Here is a 21062-nt window from a genome sequence, read left to right as displayed (position 1 = left end):
AAAAATCTCCATAAATGTTAAACTCCATTGCCACTTAATAGTTTTTAAAGCCTTACACTTAACAGGCCACTGGCACGGGGCAACTCTAGTGCAGTGTTTTCAGAGGCTCCTAAAATGTTCCTACCAACTACTTCTACCTGATGTGTATATTTAATACTCCTGCCTAATGTTACAACCTACTACTTCTACCTAATGTTTCTACCCAAACCTCCCATCTAACATTCTTTTCCACTACTTCTATCTATTGCTCCTACCATTTTGCCAAAAGGAAGGGTTAGGACAAAGTACTAAACACAATACAGTCTAGATTTGCAAAGGATGAATTGTGTGAGTCAGGTGTTGTCAAGTGCTGTTTGTGACATGGAGAGACTGTATGTTTGTGGACAGAATACCAGCAATCCACATGTGGGTAAGCAGAAAGAAAAGACAGCTATATCAATCATGAAAACAGATCAATGATGTTATCATTTCTTGATAGTTAACTTATAATTTGATATACTTTGTAGGCCTTGCTTGCATTAGATTATCAGCATGTAAAATTTTTCCTTTCTTCTGCAAATGTTTTTTTTTTTTTTTCAAACTATTCGCCATTTCCCGCGTTAGCGAGGTAGCGTTAAGAACTGAGGACGGGGCCATTGAGGGAATATCCTCACCTGGCCCCCTTCTCTGTTCCTTCTTTTGGAAAATTAAAAATGTACTTGTACATTTTTTTCACTATGTCCATATTACAGTTCATGCTTTTTGCATTTTATAACAAAATTGAAATCCATCCAAATTACTGTTGTTTCAGGCAAGTTATCATCCCACTAAATTTCTTGTTTTTGTTAAGGGTCAAGCAGAACTCCTCCATTTTAGTTTTACGGTATTAAGTAAGCATATTAAATGATCTCACTGCTAGTATGCTTACTGCTAGTTTCACAATTCTCGTGAAACCATTTCATTATCTGTCTTGCGCCAAATCTGTTTCTTATGCATACTGATACCCCGCCTTGCTTACTCTTTCATCTATAAGCCTTAAAGATCATACATCTTTCTAAAGTGACTTCATAACTTACCTTTTTCATTCATCCATGTTTCAGTAATATCTATAAGTATTTTCAGTAATATCTATAAGTATTTTGTGAGAATTTCTTAAATACTCTCGATATATCTAGTTCTATTTTTGGTATCTTTAGTTATTAAGACTGTACATTCATAATAACTTCTGGTAGGCAGCCAATGACCAGGGAGGCATATTACTAGTACTACTTGCTTGGGTATCAGGAGGGTTAGTGACATCTACTTAGTGAGCCAGCACATTAGTAGTTGTCAGGTTGCACTCTTTTGAGCCAGGTAGCTGTCTTTTCTTTCTGCCTCACTAACATGTGGACTCCTGGCATTCTGTCCACAAACATACACTCTCTTCTTCTTATATGTAACACTTGACAACACTTAACTCACACAGCTCATTCTTCTTAACTCTAGACTTTTCTGTGCTGAGCACTATGCGCTAGCCCTGCCTTTTTTGCAAAATGGTAGTAGGAGTAGTAGAAAGAAGTAGTTGGTAGGAACATTTAGGCAGGACTATTAGGTACAAACATTAGAAACAGTAGGTAGGAGCATTAGATAGAAGTAGTCATTAGGAACATTAGATTGGAGCCTCAGCAACCACTGCCCTCTGCCAGTGGCCTATTAAGGGTGAGGCACTAAAGGATAAGAAGCGGCAGTGGAGTTCTTTAGTTATGGAAGCTGTTACCATGGCCAACCCTTTGAATGAGTTCCATTTAGAACAGATGTCAGAGACACATAGATAGATGGCAGTCAAGATACAGACAGTCAACCTAGACTTCCCTTTTGCCTAGAGTGAGCTCATTCTCTTGTAAAACTCTATGAGGTTAGTTACACATGACCTCATTTCCCTAAAACCATGCTGTCACTCATTTAGGTAATTCCTCCTCTGCAGAAAGTCATCCACTTCTATCTATCTATCTTTTCTCATCTACAGAAAGTCATCCACTTCTATCTATCTATCTGTATCTCTGACACCCATTCCCTTTGGTAACTCCTATCAAGGGGTGGCCACAGAAATAGTATCCACTTATTCCTGTCCTTACATGCCTTCCTCGCATACACTATTCCTGGCATTCTTCCACCACTTCTCTCCCTCCAGGATTCTTCCACTCTATTTCCCATGTCACAGGTGGTCTTACTCTCATACCAAACCCTTTAATTGTACTATCGTACACTTTCCTTGTAAACTTCCAGTTCTGCATTCTTTCCAAATGCCCAAACCCCCATAAAGTATTAAGTTTCACCCACTCTGCCACTCCACAATTCATTCCCATTGCATTCCCTGCCAAACCACATCTCTCATCTGCCCCTTCATTTCTTTCTTCATTCCATCTAGTCATAGTACATGCTCCACTCAAACAGTTCCTTTCCACAGCATGAATTCTTGTCCTCTGTGACTCATTCCATGTACATGTTTTGGCTGCACAGGTCAGAGTGGGAGGACTATGCTGTACCCTTCACTTCCGTACTTACATATCTACCCTTCATTATTCTATCAAGAGACCCAATGACTCTTCTACCCTGTACTGCAGTCTACTTTATCTCTCCTTCCATATCTCCACACTTACCCAAGAAGCTCCTAAATACTCAAAATTCTCTTACTTCTTCCAGTCTTTCTTCCCCGACATCCAAAACAAAGTTTAGCACACTTTCCTTTCACTTTATTAGGTTTTCAAAATTTAGACTTTCACCCTGTTTCCTTTCAAATACCATTACTTTACTTTTACTCACATTCACTTTTAACAGCCTATGCTTACACACATCATAAAACACACTTACAATCTTCTGCAACTCTTCTTCACTCTAAGCAAACAATGTCATTAACCACCATACCTCACCACCACCACAATCCATCTCTGCACCCCCTTTCCTTAAGTTTTGCTTTCACCTCCCTTATCGCTTCATCCATGTATACGTTAAAAAGCCATGGTGACATCATGCAACCAATCCTCACACCCACGTGTATCCTGAAATTTTCACTCAACTCTCCATGCACTCTTACACATGCATTTGCTCCTCTACAGAAGGCTTTCAAACCATCCAACAGTTGTTCCCTACCCCATGTATCTCTAACACATTCCACAAAGCATTCCACTCGACTCTGTCATTCACTTTCCCAATCCATAAAAGCTGCATACAGCTTCCTACCTTTCATTAGGTCATTTCCCATAGTCATTTTTGCCACAAAATTTGATCCACAGATACCCTACCTTTCCTACAACCCCCTTGCTCTTCATTCATTCTGCATTCAATAACTTTCATCACTCTATCAATAAACATTCTTGCATACACTTTTCCTGGTATTCTTAACATATTCATTCCCTACAAATGCTACATACATCCTCAGCATCTTTTCCTTTGAACGAAGGAACAATAATAGCTTTCACCCAATACTCAGGCGCATGTTTTCATGCTAAATAACATATCAAATGATCCACTCTATCACACTCTCTCCTCCATACTTCAGCATTTCAGCCATAATCTCATCCACTCCAACTGCCTTCCCTAGTGTCAACCTCAAGTTGCCATTTTTCCTCCCTTCTTGCTATAGACCTACACACTTGTATCTTTTTCCCTCCGTCCTCATACCCATGCATGTAACAACTGCTGCCTCCCCTTTCCCCACATCAGTTCATCAAAATACTCTCCATCTTCCTTCATTTCTTCCTTTTGATACAGCAACTTCCCTTAGTTGCAGTTAGGGCTAAAGTGTTGGTAGAGGACAAAGCGTCAGGCATCCTATACCATTATGAGAGTATTTCCTAAACTCGCGTCTTCTGTTTGTATTTCCTTCTACTCCTGTATTTAAGGAGTATTTTGGTATTTATGGAGACCCCTTATCTACTATCACAGGAAAAATATAATACTCTTCAACTCTACCATATCTAATGACTAAATCAACACTGCAACACAAAATTGGTCAATATTCAAAGTTTTTTTCGATACAAGTGTACACTGTTAAGTTACCCTACTATGCATACGGATAACATTGACACGTATCTCTTCCATGATGCCCCTCAACCAGAACCATACTGTGGTGCCCTTCCCCCTTTCCCAGGCTCAATAAGAGGCAAATGTACAGTCCTGCTTCCCTATGCCAATAAATAAGATTGTCAAGTGATTTTGTTCTACAATGCTGTGTTTAAGGAATACAATAACAATGGTAGGGCTTGATTTCTGAGTATTACTTATTACTGAAGAATACTGTGTAAGGTAATAGGACTGAGGGTTACATATACTTGGGAAAAGGTTGAGTTGATTAATGTAAAAGCTGGTAAAACACATGTAAAAAAAATAAACTAGAAAAACTTCACCCATCATAGCAACTGAAATGGTGTGCTTGAGGGTACTGCAAGGCTATTTGGTCTGTTGTCCATTTTTTTTTAGAACAGCATTCGCATGCAGCTCAATCTTGGGGGTGACAAGCATATCATGGTCAGATTACTGAACATAAAGATGAATATTGACTGCTAGGTACATTAAGTGAAGTTTCGACATGTTAATTAAACCTAAACTATCCCTGATAACATTAGGTAGTAGTACTTAGCAGGGAACATAAGGTAGGGACCTCTAGAAACACCGCACGAGTTGCCACATTTCTATCACAAAATCAAACTAACATCTAAATACTGACACTGCAATTATGTCAATCTAGGTTTGGAACATCCCAATTAGATCAATTAACAGCATCATTCAACATGGGAGTTTCATCTCATGCAGGCTAATCAGAGATTAATAGTTTAATTTTGTTCGACCAAAGCCATGTAAAAGCAAACAAGTGACATCAGTACAGTCTGAATGAACCTAACTTACCCTAGTCTAAGTTCAGGTAATATAGTCAAACCCGGATTATCTTGCATAGGAAAAAATCTAATAGTCACTATTTGCACCAGTATACATGAAACTGTAATAATCACTATCTGCACCACAATATATGAAACGAGTCCAACAACCAATTTTCTAACAAGATACTCATGAAATGTCATGACACAAGTGAAGGTACAGGCTACAGAAACCATTCATGTTACATTTGGAGAAAGTTAAAATCAGATTTCGAAAACTAGAGATGATGCATGATGTGCTAGGTATTACTCCCTACACAATTACACTTACAGGATGACAACATACATAAATGACGGCTTTACCTAACTCATTAACCTAAACCTTCATTGTAAAAAAAAATATACCTCATAATTGCCTTCTTCGTCAGGCTGGTCGTCGTCTTCCTCCCTGTCCTGAGGTGGAGGAGTGTCCACGCCTCCCTCGTCGTCAGTAGTTTCATCCCCTTCTGCACCAACATCCTCATCCTTACGGGGATTATCAGCTGCTTCTCCATTCTGTTTTTTGTCTTTATCACCCATAACCATTAAAACGTTACAGATAAATGTCGAATATTAGAGTTAAGGGCTGATATAGAGTCCAGCTGTGGAATCACTTGACATCAACTTTACCACTCAAGACCTTCCTGCATGTGCGCGAAGTAAACAACTCGGCGGCGTCGCTTCCCTGACACAACACACATGTGCCACATCGCAAATAAATACAAAGAAAAATACCTGGTATATCATTAAAAAATACAACAATTGATCAGGATTGACAAAACACCTTCTATTGTTATCTACAGTCTACAAGAATATCAGTAAATACACTATGAATATCAAAATATAAATATAAACCGATTTACTTGGCATAATTCTTAGTTCATGTTCAAAATTGTTTAGCAATTTCATCAATTCTTTTCAATGTCAAATCTATAAATATTAAATGTTCTACCACTAAAATTCGAGATATCATTGGAAAACAATTTTCTGAAATAAATTTGGAAATATACGCGACAATGACGCTAGACAGTGGACATACCCTAGCAACTACCAAACATAAGTAAAGTATCCACATTCATACATATTCATTGATGTGTACATGGTTTTACTGGCCAATAAAAATCTCATATCTTTAATATATGTTGATTCAGGAATCTTTACTCACTTCGGCCACTCGTAACCGACCCGGAGTGTCATTTTTACGATAACCCAATTCATACAACAGTTTTTAGTCACTTGTAATACAAACTAACAAGGAACGAGAGCTCAAAGACAGTCTTCTGCAAGTTGATATATATATATATATATATATATATATATATATATATATATATTTTTTTTTTTTTTTTTTTTTTTTTTTGCTTTGTCGCTGTCTCCCGCGTTTGCGAGGTAGCGCAAGGAAACAGACGAAAGAAATGGCCTAACCCACCCCCATACACATGTATATACATACACGTCCACACACGCAAATATACATACCTACACAGCTTTCCATGGCTTACCCCAGACGCTTCACATGCCCTGATTCAATCCACTGACAGCACGGCAACCCCGGTATACCACATCGATCCAATTCACTCTATTCCTTGCCCGCCTTTCACCCTCCTGCATGTTCAGGCCCCGATCACTCAAAATCTTTTTCACTCCATCTTTCCACCTCCAATTTGGTCTCCCACTTCTCGTTCCCTCCACCTCCGACACATATATCATCTTGGTCAATCTTTCCTCACTAATTCTCTCCATGTGCCCAAACCATTTCAAAACACCCTCTTCTGCTCTCTCAACCACGCTCTTTTTATTTCCACACATCTCTCTTACCCTTACGTTACTTACTCGATCAAACCACCTCACACCACACATTGTCCTCAAACATCTCATTTCCAGCACATCCACCATCCTGCGCACAACTCTATCCATAGCCCACGCCTCGCAACCATACAACATTGTTGGAACCACTATTCCTTCAAACATACCCATTTTTGCTTTCCGAGATAATGTTCTCGACTTCCACACATTCTTCAAGGCTCCCAGAATTTTCGCCCCCTCCCCCACCCTATGATTCACTTCCGCTTCCATAGTTCCATCCGCTGCCAGATCCACTCCCAGATATCTAAAACACTTTACTTCCTCCAGTTTTTCTCCATTCAAACTTACCTCCCAATTGACTTCACCCTCAACCCTACTGTACCTAATAACCTTGCTCTTATTTACATTTACTCTTAACTTTCTTCTTTCACACACTTTACCAAACTCAGTCACCAGCTTCTGCAGTTTCTCACATGAATCAGCCACCAGCGCTGTATCATCAGCGAACAACAACTGACTCACTTCCCAAGCTCTCTCATCCAAAACAGACTTCATTCTTGCCCCTCTTTCCAAAACTCTTGCATTCACCTCCCTAACAACCCCATCCATAAACAAATTAAACAACCATGGAGACATCACACACCCCTGCCGCAAACATACATTCACTTGGAACAATCACTTTCCTCTCTTCCTACACGTACACATGCCTTACATCCTCGATAAAAACTTTTCACTGCTTCCAACAACTTGCCACCCTCACCATATATTCTTAATACCTTCCACAGAGCATCTCTATCAACTCTATCATATGCCGTCTCCAGATCCATAAATGCTACATACAAATCCATTTGCTTTTCTAAGTATTTCTCACATACATTCTTCAAAGCAAACACCTGATCCACACATCCTCTACCACTTCTGAAACCACACTGCTCTTCCCCAATCTGATGCTCTGTACATGCCTTCACCCTCTCAATCAATACCCTCTCATATAATTTACCAGGAATACTCAACAAACTTATACCTCTGTAATTTGAGCACTCACTCTTACCCCCTTTGCCTTTGTACAATGGCACTATGCACGCATTCCGCCAATCCTCAGGCACCTCACAATGAGTCATACATACATTGAATAACCTTACCAACCAGTCAACAATACAGTCACCCCCTTTTTTAATAAATTCCACTGCAATACTATCCAAACCTGCTGCCTTGCCGGCTTTCATCTTCCGCAAAGCTTTTACTACCTCTTCTCTGTTTACCAAATCATTTTCCCAAACCCTCTCACTTTGCACACCACCTCGACCAAGACACCCTATATCTGCCACTCTATCATCAAACACATTCAACAAACCTTCAAAATACTCACTCCATCTCCTTCTCACATCACCACTACTTGTTATCACCTCCCCATTAGCGCCCTTCACTGAAGTTCCCATTTGCTCCGTTGTCTTACGCACTTTATTTACCTCCTTCCAGAACATCTTTTTATTCTCCCTAAAGTTTAATGATACTCTCTCACCCCAACTCTCATTTGCCCATATATATATATATATATATATATATATATATATATATATATATATATATATATATATATATATAGTGGATTGAAGCAAGGCATGTGAAGCGTCTGGGGTAAACCATGGAAAGCTGTGTAGGTATGTATATTTGCGTGTGTGGACGTGTGTATGTACATGTGTATGGGGGGGGGGGGTTGGGCCATTTCTTTCGTCTGTTTCCTTGCGCTACCTCGCAAACGCGGGAGACAGCGACAAAGTATGAAAAAAAAAAAAAAAAAAAAATATATATATATATATATATATATATATATATATATATATATATATATATATATATATATATATATATATATATATTCCTATGAGTCCACGGGGAAAATGAAACACGATAAGTTACTAAGTGCACTTTGGTGTAATAATCACATTATCAGGGGAGGCACAAGAGAGTAATATAAGTCAGTTGATATATTTCTCTCGTGTCTCCCCTGATGATGTGATTATTACATGAAAGTGCACTTGGGTTACTTATCGTGTTTCATTTTCCCCGTGGACTCATAGGAATATCTTGATCACGCGCAAAATTGAGATCCTTTCCAATATATATATATATATATATATATATATATATATATATATATATATATATATATATATATATATATATATATATATAATACCTTGTCGCTGTCTCACGCGTTAGCGAGGTACCGCAAGGAAACAGACGAAAGAATGGCCCAACCCACCCACATACACATGTATATACATAAACGCCCACACACGCACATATACATACCTATACATTTCAACGTATACATACATATACATACACAGACACATACATATATACATATGTACATATTCATACTTGCTGCCTTCATCCACCCCATCGGAACACCGCCATACATGAAATGGCATCCCCTCATCCCACACCGCGCGCGCGCAAGGTTGCGCTAGGAAAAGAAAAAGGCCACATTCGTTCACACTCAGTCTCTAGCTGTCATGTGTAATGCACCCAAATCACAGCTCCCTTTTAACATCCAGGCCCCACAAAACTTTCCATGATTTACTCCAGACACTTCACATGCCCTGGTTCAATCCACTGACAGCACGTCGACCCCTGTATACCACATCGTTCCAATTCACTCTATTCCTTGCCCGCCTTTCACCCTCCTGTATGTTCAGGCCCCGATCGCTCAAAATCCTTTTCATACCATCTTTCCACCTCCAATTTGGTCTCCTGTTTCTCCTCGTTCCCTCTACCTCTGACACATATATTCTCTTTGTCAGTCTTTGCTCACTTATTCTCTCCGTGTGACCAAACCATTTCAACACACCCTCTTCTGCTCTCTCAGCCACACTCTTTTTAGTACCATACATCTCTCTTACCCTTTCATACTCAATCAAACCACCTCAAACCAAATATTGTCCTCAAACATCCCATTTCCAACACATCCACCTTCCTCCGCTCAACCCTATCTATAGCTTGCCTGGCAACCATATAACATTGTTGGAACCACTGTTCCTTCAATCAAACCCATTTTTGCTCCAAGATACTGTTCTATCCTTCCACACATTCTTCAACATTTCCAGAACTTTCACCCCCTTCCCCACCGTGACTCACTTCCGCTTCCATGGTTCCATCCGCTGCTATGTCTACTTCCAGATACCTAGAAGACTTCACTTCCTCCAGTTTTTCCCCATTCAAACTTACCTCCCAATTAACTTGTCCCTCAACCCTACTGAACCTAATAACCTTGCTCTTATTCACATTTACTCTCAACTTTCGTCTTTCACACACTTTACCAAACTCAGTCACCATCAGTTTCTCACCCGAATCAGCCACCAAAGCTGTATTATCAGCGAACAACAACTAACTCACTTCCCAATCCTTCTCATCCACAACAGACTGCGTAATTGCCCCTCTCTCCAAAACTCATGCATTTACCTCCCTAATCACCCAATCCATAAACAAATTAAACAACCATGGAGACATCACACACCTCTGCTGCAACCCGACATTCACTGGGAACCGATGTTTCCTCTCTTTCTGCTCTTACACATGCCTTACATCCTTGGTAAAAACTTTTCTCTGCTTCTAGCAACTTACCTCCCACAACATGTAGTCTTAATACCTTCCACAAAGCATCTCTATCGACCCTATCATATGCCTTCTCCAGATCCATAAATGTTACATACAAATCCACCTGTTTTTCGAAGTATTTCTCACATACATTCTTCAAAGCAAACACCTGATCCACACATCCTCTACCACTTCTGAAACCACACTGCTCTTCCCCAATCTGATGCTCTGTACATGCCTTCACCCTCTCAATCAATACCCTCCCATATAATTTCCCAGGAATACTCAACACACTTATACCTCTGTAATTTGAACACTCTTCCTTATCCCCTTTGCCTTTGTACAATGGCACTATGCATGCATTCTGCCAATCCTCACTTCCCCATGAACCATACATACATGGAATATCCTTACCAACTAATCAACAACACAGGCACCCCCTTTTCTAATAAATCCCACTGCAATACCATCAAAACCTACCGTTTTCCGGCTTTCATCTTCTGCAAAACTTTTACTACCTCTTCTCTCTTTATCAAACCATTCTCCCTGCCCCTCTCATTTTGCACACCACCAGGACCAAGACACCCTATATCTGCCACTCTATCTTCAAGCACATTAAACAAACCTTCAAAATACTCATTCCATCTATTCACTTCACCACTACTTGTTATTACCTCCCCATTAGTCCCCTTCACCGATTCCCATTTGTTCTCTTGTCTTACACACTTTACTTACCTACTTCCAAAACATCTTTTTATTCTCCCTGAAATTTAATACTCTCTCTCCAACTCTCATTTGCTCTATTTTTCACCTCTTACACCTTTCTATTGATCTCCAACCTCGTTCTTTTATACATCTCCCAGTCATTTGCACTATTTCCCTGCAAAAATCGTCCAAATGCCTCTATCTTCTCGCTCACTAACAATCTTATTTCTTCATCCAACCACTCACTAGCCTTTATAATCTGCCCACATCCCACCTTTCTCATAAATACAGTCTCTAGCTGTCCTGAATAATGCACCGAAACCACAGCTCCCTTTCCACATCCAGGCCCCACAAAACTTTCTGTGGTTTACTCCAGAGGCTTCACATGCCCTGGTTCAATCCACTGACAGCACATCGACCCCGGTATACCACATCATTCCAATTCACTCTATTCCTTGAACACATTTTGCCCTCCAGTATGGTCAGGCCCCAATCACTCAAAATCTTTTTCACTCCATCCTTCCACCTCCAATTTGGTCTCCCACTTCTCTTCATTCCCTCCACCTCTGACACATATATGAGTGCTCATCCTCCTCGAAAGCTCAGATTGAGGGGTCTAAATGTGTGTGGATATAACCAAGATGAGAAAAAAGGAGAGATAGGTGGTATGTTTGAGGAAAGGAACCTGGATGTTTTGGCTCTAAGAGAAACAAAGCTCAAGGGTAAAGGGAAAAGTGGTTTGAGAATGTCTTGGGAGTAAAGTCAGGGGTTGGTGAGAGGACAAGAGCAAAGGAAGCAGTAGCACTAGTCCTGAAATAGGAATTTTGGGAGTATGTGATAAAGTGTAAGAAAGTAAACTCTGGATTGATATAGGTAAAACTGAAAGTGGATGGAGAGAGATGGGTGATTATTGGAGCCTATGCAAATGATCATGAGAAGAAAGATCATGAGAGGCAAGTGTTTTGGGAGCAGCTGAGTGAGTGTGTTAGCAGTTTTGATGCACAAGACCAGGTTATAGTGATGGGTGATTTGAATGCAAAGGTGAGTAATGTGGCAGTTGAGGGTATAATTGGTGTACATGGGGTGTTCAGTGTTGTAAATGGAAATGGTGAAGAGCTTGTAGATTTTTGTGCTGAAAATGGACTGGTGATTGGGAATACCTGGTTTAAAAGAGAGACATACATAAGTATACATATGTAAGAAGGAGAGATGGCCAGAGAGCATTACTGGATTATGTGTTAATTAATAGGCATGTGAAAGAGAGTTTTGGATGTTAATGTGCTGAAAGGAGCAACTGGAGGGATGTCTGATCATTATCTTGTGCAGGCGAAGGTGAAAATTTGTAGAGGTATTCAGAAAAGGAGAGAGTCTGTTGGGGAGAAGAGAGTATTGAGGGTAAGTGAGCTTGGAAGGGAAACTTGTGTGAGGAAGTAGCAGGAGAGATTGAGCGCAAAATGGAAAAAGGTGAGAGCTAATGACATCAGGGGAGTGGCGATGAATGGGATGTACTTAGGAAAGCAGTAATGGGTTGCGCAAAAGATGCATGTGGCATGAGAATGGAGAGAGGTGGGTAGATTAGAAAGGATAGTGAGTGGTGGGATGAGGAGGTAAGATTGTTAGTGAAAGAGAAGAGGGAGGAATTTGGATGATTTTTGCAGGGAAATAGGGCAAATGACTGGGTGATGTATAAAAGAAAGAGGCAGGAGGTCAAGAGTAAGGTGCAAGAGGTTAAAAACAGGGCAAATGAGAGTTGGGGTGAGAGAGTATCATTAAATTTTAGGGAGGATAAAAAGATGTTTTGGAAGGATGTAAATAAAGTGCATAAGACAAGAAAACAAATGGGAACATCGGTGAAGGGGGATAATGGGGAGGTAATAACAAGTAGTGATGTGAGAAGGAGATGGAGTGGTTATTATGAAGGTTTGTTGAATGAATTTGATGATAGAGTAGCAAATATAGAGTGTTTTGGTCGAGGTGGTGTGTGATGTGGAGGGTCAGGGAAAATGGTTTGGTAAATGGAGAAGAGGTAGTGAAAGATTTGCAAAAGCTGAAAGCTGCCAAGGTGGCGGGTTTGGATGGTATTGCAGTGGAATCTATTAAAAGAGGGGTGACTGTGTTGTTGACTGGTTGGTGAGGATATTCAAAGTATGTATGGTTCATGGTTACTTGCTTGAGGATTAGCAGAGTGCATGCATATTGCTATTATACAAAGGCAAAGGGGATAAAGGCGAATGTTCAAATTACAGAGGTATAACTTTGTTAAGTATTCCTGGGAAATTATATGGGAGGGTATTGATTGAGAGGGTAAAGGCATGTGTAGAGCATCAGATTGGGGAAGAGCACTGTGGTTTCAGAAGTGGTAGAGGATGTGTGGATCAGGTGTTTGCTTTGAAGAATGTATGTGAGAAATACTTAGAAAAACAGATGGATTTGTATGTAGCATTTATGGATCGGAAGAAGGCATATGATAGAGTTGATGGAGATGCTCTGTAGAAGGTATAAAGAGTATATGGTGTGGGAGGTAAGTTGCTAGAAGCAGTGAAAAGTTTTTATTGAGGACGTAAGGCATGTGTACAAGTAGGAAGAACAGAAAGTGATTGGTTCCCAGTGAATATCAGTTTGCAGCAGGGATGCATGATGTCTCCATGGTTGTTTAATTTGTTTAGGGATGGGGTTGTTAGGGAGGTGAATGCAAGAGTTTTGGAGAGGGGCAGGTATGCATTCTGTTGTGGATGAGAGGGCTTGGGAAGTGAGTCAGTTGGTATTTGCTGATGATACAGTGCTGGTGGCTAATTCGGGTGATAAACTGCAGAAGTTGGAGACTGAGTCTGATAAAGTGTGTGAAAGAAGAAAGCTGAGAGTAAATGTGAATAAGAGCAAGGTAATTTGGTTCAATAGGGTTGAGGGACAAGTTAATTAGGAGGTAATTTTGAATGGAGAAAAACTGGAGGCAGTGAAGTGTTTTAGATATTTAGGAATGGATTTAGAAGTGGATGAAACCATGGAAGCGGAAGTGAGTCACAGGGTGGGGGAGGGGGCGAAGGTTCTGGGAGCGATGAAGAATGTGTGGAAGGCCAGAACATTATCTCAGAGAGCAAAAATGGGTATGTTTGAAGAAATAGTGGTTCCAACAATGTTATATGGTTGTGGAGCATGGGCTATAGATAGGGTTGTGCAGAGGAGGGTGGATGTGTTGGAAATGAAATGTTTGAGGACAATATGTGATGTGTGGTGGTATGATCGAGTAAGTAATGAAAGGGTAAGAGAGATGTGTGGTAATAAAAAGAGTGTGGTTGAGAGAGCAGAAGAGGATTTGGACACATGGGGAGAAAGAGTGAGGAAAGATTGACAAAGAGGATATAGGTGTCGGAAGTGGAGGGAACGAGGGATGGTGTGAAAAAGATTTTTGAGCGATCAGGGCCTGAACATACAAGAGGGTGATATGTGTGCAAGGAATAGAGTGAATTGGAACGATGTGGTATACCAGGGTCGACGTGCTGTCAATGGATTAAATCAGGGCATGTTAAGCGTCTGGGGTAAACCATGGAAAGTTTTGAGGGGCCTATAAGTGGAAAGGGAGCTGTGTTTTTGGTGTATTACACATGACAGCTACAGACTGTAAATGTGAATAAGAGCAAGGTAATTTGGTTCAATAGGGTTGAGGGACAAGTTAATTAGGAGGTAATTTTGAATAGAGAAAAACTGGAGGCAGTGAAGTGTTTTAGATATTTAGGAATGGATTTAGAAGTGGATGAAACCATGGAAGCGGAAGTGAGTCACAGGGTGGGGCAGGGGGCGAAGGTTCTGGGAGCGATGAAGAATGTGTGGAAGGCCAGAACATTATCTCAGAGAGCAAAAATGGGTATGTTTGAAGAAATAGTGGTTCCAACAATGTTATATGGTTGTGGAGCATGGGCTATAGATAGGGTTGTGCAGAGGAGGGTGGATGTGTTGGAAATGAAATGTTTGAGGACAATATGTGATGTGTGGTGGTATGATCGAGTAAGTAATGAGAGGGTAAGAGAGATGTGTGGTAATAAAAAGAGTGTGGTTGAGAGAGCAGAAGAGGATTTGGACACATGGGGAGAAAGAGTGAGGAAAGATTGACAAAGAGGATATAGGTGTCGGAAGTGGAGGGAACGAGGGATGGTGTGAAAAAGATTTTTGAGCGATCAGGGCCTGAACATACAAGAGGGTGATATGTGTGCAAGGAATAGAGTGAATTGGAACGATGTGGTATACCGGGGTCGACGTGCTGTCAATGGATTAAATCAGGGCATGTTAAGCGTCTGGGGTAAACCATGGAAAGTTTTGAGGGGCCTATAAGTGGAAAGGGAGCTGTGTTTTTGGTGTATTACACATGACAGCTACAGACTGTAAATGTGAATAAGAGCAAGGTAATTTGGTTCAATAGGGTTGAGGGACAAGTTAATTAGGAGGTAATTTTGAATAGAGAAAAACTGGAGGCAGTGAAGTGTTTTAGATATTTAGGAATGGATTTAGAAGTGGATGAAACCATGGAAGCGGAAGTGAGTCACAGGGTGGGGCAGGGGGCGAAGGTTCTGGGAGCGATGAAGAATGTGTGGAAGGCCAGAACATTATCTCAGAGAGCAAAAATGGGTATGTTTGAAGAAATAGTGGTTCCAACAATGTTATATGGTTGTGGAGCATGGGCTATAGATAGGGTTGTGCAGAGGAGGGTGGATGTGTTGGAAATGAAATGTTTGAGGACAATATGTGATGTGTGGTGGTATGATCGAGTAAGTTATGAGAGGGTAAGAGAGATGTGTGGTAATAAAAAGAGTGTGGTTGAGAGAGCAGAAGAGGATTTGGACACATGGGGAGAAAGAGTGAGGAAAGATTGACAAAGAGGATATAGGTGTCGGAAGTGGAGGGAACGAGGGATGGTGTGAAAAAGATTTTTGAGCGATCAGGGCCTGAACATACAAGAGGATGATATGTGTGCAAGGAATAGAGTGAATTGGAACGATGTGGTATACCGGGGTCGACGTGCTGTCAATGGATTAAATCAGGGCATGTTAAGCGTCTGGGGTAAACCATGGAAAGTTTTGAGGGGCCTATAAGTGGAAAGGGAAATGTGGTTTTGGTGTATTACACATGACAGCTACAGACTGAGTGTGAATGAATGTGGCTTTTGTTGTATTTTCCTAGCGCTACCTCGTGTGCATGCGTGGGGGGGGGGGTGCCATTTCATGTGTGGCAAGGTGGCGACAGAAATGGATGAAGGCATCATGTATGAATATGTACATGTGTATATATGTATACATCTATATATGTATATGTATGTATACATTGAAATGTATAGGTATGGATATGTGCATGTGTGTGTGGGCATTTATGTACATACATGTGCATGTGGGTGGGTTGGGCCATTCTTTCGTCTGTTTCCTTGTGCTACCTTTGCTAACACGGGAGACAGCAACAAAGTATAATAATAAAAAAATATATGGGAGGGTATTGATTGAGAGGGCAAAGGCATGTACAGAGCATCAGACTGGGGAAGAACAGTGTGGTTTCAGAAGTTGTAGAGGATGTGTGGATCAGGTCTGAAGAATGTATGTGAGACATACTTAGAGAAACAGAAGGATTTGTATGTAGCATTTATGGATCTGGAGAAGGCAATTGACAGAGTTGATAGAGATGCTCTGTGGAAGGTATTAAGAGTATATGGTGTGAGAGGTAAGTTTTTAATAGCAGTGAAAAGTTTCTTATCGAGGATGTGAGGCATGTGAACAAGTAGGAAGAGAGGAAAGTGACTGGTTCTCAGTGAATGTCGGCTTGCGGCAGGGATTCGTGATGTCTCCATGGTTGTTTAATTTGTTTATGGATGGGGTTGTTAGGGAGGTGAATGCAAGAGTTTTGGAGAGAGGGGCAAGTATGCAGTCTGTTGTGGATGAGAGGGCTTGGGAAGTGAGTCAGTTGTTGTTCGCTGATGATACAGTGCTGGTGGCTGATTCGGCTGAGAGACTGCAGAAGCTGGTGACTGAGTCTGGTAAAGTGTGTGAAAGAAGAAAGCTGAGAGTAAATGTGAATAATTAGGTTCAGTAGGGTTGAGGGACAAGTTAATCGGGAGGTAAGTTTGAATGGAGAAAAACTGGAGAAAAAGAAGTGTTTTAGATATCTGGAAGTGGATTTAGCAGCAGATGAAACCATGAAAGTGGAAGAGAGTCACAGGGTGGGGGAGGGCGCAAAGGTTTTGGGAGTGTTGAAAAATGTGTGGAAGGCAAGAACATTATCTCGGAGCAAAAATGGTAGGTTTGAAGAAATAGTGGTTCCAACAATGTTATATGGTTGTGAGGCATGGGCTATAAATAGGGTTGTGTGGAGGAGGGTGGATGTGTTAGAAATGAGATGTTTGAGGACAATATGTGGTGTGAGGTGGTTCGATCGAGTAAGTAATGAAAGGGTAAGAGAGATGTGTGGTAATAAAAAGTGTGGTTGAGAGAGGAGAAGAGGGTGTATTGAAATGGTTTGGTCACATGGAGCGAATGAGTGAGGAAAGATTGATAAAGAGGATATATGTGTCAGAGATGGAGGAATGAGAAGTGGGAGACCAAATGGGAGGTGGAAGAATGGAGTGAAAAAGATTTTGAGCGATCAGGGCCTGAAAATACAGGAGGGTGAAAGGCGTGCAAGGAATAGAGTAAATTGGAACGATGCGGTATACCGCGGTCGACATGCTGTCAGTGGATTGAACCAGGGCTTGTGAAGCGTCTGGGGTAAACCATGGAAAGTTTTGTGGGGCCTGGATGTGGAAAGGGAGCTGTGGTTTCGGTGCATTACACATGACAGCTAGAGACTGAGTGTGAACGAATGTTGCCTTTGTTGTCGTCTTTTCCTAGCGCTACCTCACACGCACATAGAGGGAGGGGGGTGCCATTTCATGTGTGGTGGGGTGGTGGCAGGAATAGATGAAGGCAGCATGTATGAATATGTACATGTGTATATATGTACATGTCTGTGTATGTACATGTATGTATATGTTGAAATGTATCGGTATGTACACTTATTTTCATTACCATAAATCTCTCTTCACCTTTCATTGCTCACTCATTCAAACCCCTCACACCACATATTGTTTCATTGCTAACACTTCCACCCATCTCTGCACAACTTTATCTATATCCCATACCTCATATCCATATAACATTATTGGGACTCGTATACCTTCAAACACCCATTTTTGCCCTCCTAGATAATGTTCTCTTTTCCGCACTTTCGTCACTGCTCCTAAAATCTTTGCCCCCTCATCCACCCCATGACACTTCTGTTTCCTTGGTGCATTGTCCACCTCTAGGTATTCGCTTCCTCTAACTTTTCTCAATTCAAACTCTCACCCCAACTAACTTGTCCCTCAACCCTGCTTAGCCTAATTAATCGTACTTTTATTCACATTACTCTCAACCTCCTCCTTCCACACACTCTTCCAAACTCACTTACCAACTTCTACAGTTTCTCACTTGAATCTGACACTAGTGCTGTTTTATTAGCAAAAGCAACTGACTCACTTCCCACACCCTTTCATCCCTGCAGACTGGATACTTGGCCCTCTCTCCAAGACTCTTGTATTTTCCTCCCTCACCACCACATCCACAAACAAATTGAAGAACCATAAAGACATCATACACCCCTGCTGCAACCAACCTTCACTTGGAACTATTCACTCTCCTCCCTTCCTACTCATGCACATGCCTTACACCTTCGATAAAAACTCACTGTTTCTACCAGCTTTCCTTTCACACTGTAAACTTTTAACACCTTCCACAAGGCATTCCTATCAACCCTATTATATGCTTTCTCAGATCCATAAATGCCACATACATATCCATCCGTGTGTATTTCTCACACACATTCTTTAAAGCAAACATCTGATCCACACATCTTTTATCACTTCTGGAAGCAAATTGTTCCTCCCCAGTCTGATGCTCTCTACATGCCTTCAACCTTTACACCAATACCCTTCCATACAACTTAGAAGGCACATCCATTAAACTTATACCTCTGTAGTTTGAACACTCACTCTTATCCCCCTTATCTTTATATAAAGGGAGTATACATGCATTCCACCAATCCTCAAGCATCTCTCTAAGATAAATACATACACTGATAATCTTTACCAACCAATCAACAACACAGTCATCCCCTTTCTTAATAAATTCAATACCATCCACATATCAACGGCCATAAGGCTTTCACAGCCTATTCTCTCTTCACCAAACCACTCTCCATGACTCTTTCACTTCACATACCACTCTGACCCAAACAACCTACACCTGTCACCTCATCATAAAATACATTCAACAGTCCTTTAAACTACTCATCCATCTCCTCACTTCATCACTACCTGTTATCCCTCCCCACTTGCTACCTTCACTGATGTTCCTTCTTTTTTCTCTTTTTTCTCATATTATTGACCTCCCTCCAAAATATCTTATTTTTTCTTAAAGTTTTCTGATACCCAAATTCTCATTTCCCCTCTCTTTCAACCTCTACTTCTTCCTCTTGACCTTCAGCTGCTTTCTCTTATACATTCCCCACTTATTTGAACACCTTCCCTGAAAGCATCACTCAAATGCCTTTCTTTTCTTTCACTAGCAACTTTACTTCTTCATCCCACCACTCACTACCATTTCTAATCTGCCCATCTCCTATCTTTTGAATGCCACATGCATCTCTTGCACATGTTGGCACTGCTTCCTTAGGTACCTTCCATTCTTCAACCATTACCTTCACTTCATTTACTGTCACCTTTTGCCATTCATTGCCCAATCTCTCCTGATATTTCTTCACTCAATTCTCTTTTCCACGCTCACATACTCTCCACACTCTCTTCTCACCAACATTGTTTCCTCTTTTCTAAGCTCACTTACAATCAGCATTCTCTTCTCGCTGACATGGTTTCTTCTTTTCCAAAAACCTCTACAAAACTTCAATCTATGCTCCACAAGATAGTGATCTGACCTCCCAACAGCTGCCTCTCACAGCACATTCTTATTTTGTATGTTGGAACTACAGTCACAGAAAAAGTCCACATCAAGTCCAGACCTTAATTGAAACATAGAAAGAATTATGAAATGGAAAAAGAAAAGACAAGGTAAAGTATTTACAAGCCTAATATTTAATATGTCATCCAATAATGCTCACTGACCATCTGTGTTATTCACATGGGTACACTTGTGTATATATCTCTAAACCAGATACTCCCAGTCACGTGTCTTTTTCTGCAGACAATTACACAAGCTATTCACCATTTCCACTCATAACACTGATTACCCCCATGCCCCCAATTGTACCCTAAACTGTCTCATTACCCACCTTCTTATTCAAATCACCCATCACTAATATCCAGTCTCTTACATCAAAACTGCTGACACACTCTCTCAGTTGCTTTTAGAACACTTGCCTCTCATGGTATTTCTTCTCATGGCCAAGTGCATACATACTAATAAGCATACATCTCTCAACATCCACTTTCATTTTTAACCACATCAATATAGAAATTACTTACACTCTATCCCACACTCCAACAGGTCCTGCTTCAGGAGTAGTGCTACTCCTTCCTTGACTCTTATCCTCCCTTTACTCCTAAGACATTTCCAAACCATTCTTCCCCTTTACCCTTGGGTTTTGTTTTGCTCGGAGCTGGAACAGGTTTCTTTCCTCTAACATACTGCTTATCTCTCCTCTCTTCTCATCTTGGTTACATCAACATATACTTAGACATCCCAGGCTGAGCCTTCAAGGAGGATGAGCACTTCCTGCTTGGCTCCTTCTTCTGTTCCTTCTTTTAGATACTGAAATACAAAATGGGGGGATTCCAGCTCCCTTTGGTTGCCTTCTATGACATGCAGGAAATATGCAGACAGAATTCTTTCTCCCCTACCCAAGGTTATAAACATATATTTTTCATACTTGATCATAATTTCCACATTAACAAGTTAGTGCCAGGAACAGACAAAGAAAGACTACATCTGCCCCCATCCATTCTCTAGCTTTCATGTGTAATGAACTAAAACCATAGCTACTTATCCACAACCAGGTCCCACAGACCTTTCC

The 21062-nt window shown here is 40.9% G+C and overlaps 1 protein-coding gene across 1 annotated transcript in view; it reads right to left on the bottom strand.

Annotated features, from left to right (window-relative positions):
* The window catches only part of LOC139745926 (uncharacterized), a 97883-nt gene extending 92341 nt beyond the window's left edge, over positions 1–5542 (bottom strand). Inside the window, exon 1 of the mRNA XM_071656611.1 lies at positions 5238–5542. Within this exon, the coding sequence (XP_071512712.1) occupies positions 5238–5417 (180 nt within the window). The 5' untranslated portion in view covers positions 5418–5542. The remainder of the gene's footprint in view (positions 1–5237) is intronic.
* Between the last annotated feature and the right edge of the window lie 15520 nt (positions 5543–21062).

The sequence above is a fragment of the Panulirus ornatus genome, chromosome 63 (genome assembly GCF_036320965.1).
Source record: "Panulirus ornatus isolate Po-2019 chromosome 63, ASM3632096v1, whole genome shotgun sequence".
Taxonomy (NCBI): domain Eukaryota; kingdom Metazoa; phylum Arthropoda; class Malacostraca; order Decapoda; family Palinuridae; genus Panulirus; species Panulirus ornatus.
Note: the sequence above shows the minus strand (reverse complement) of the source record. Positions and strands in the feature narration are given on the sequence as shown.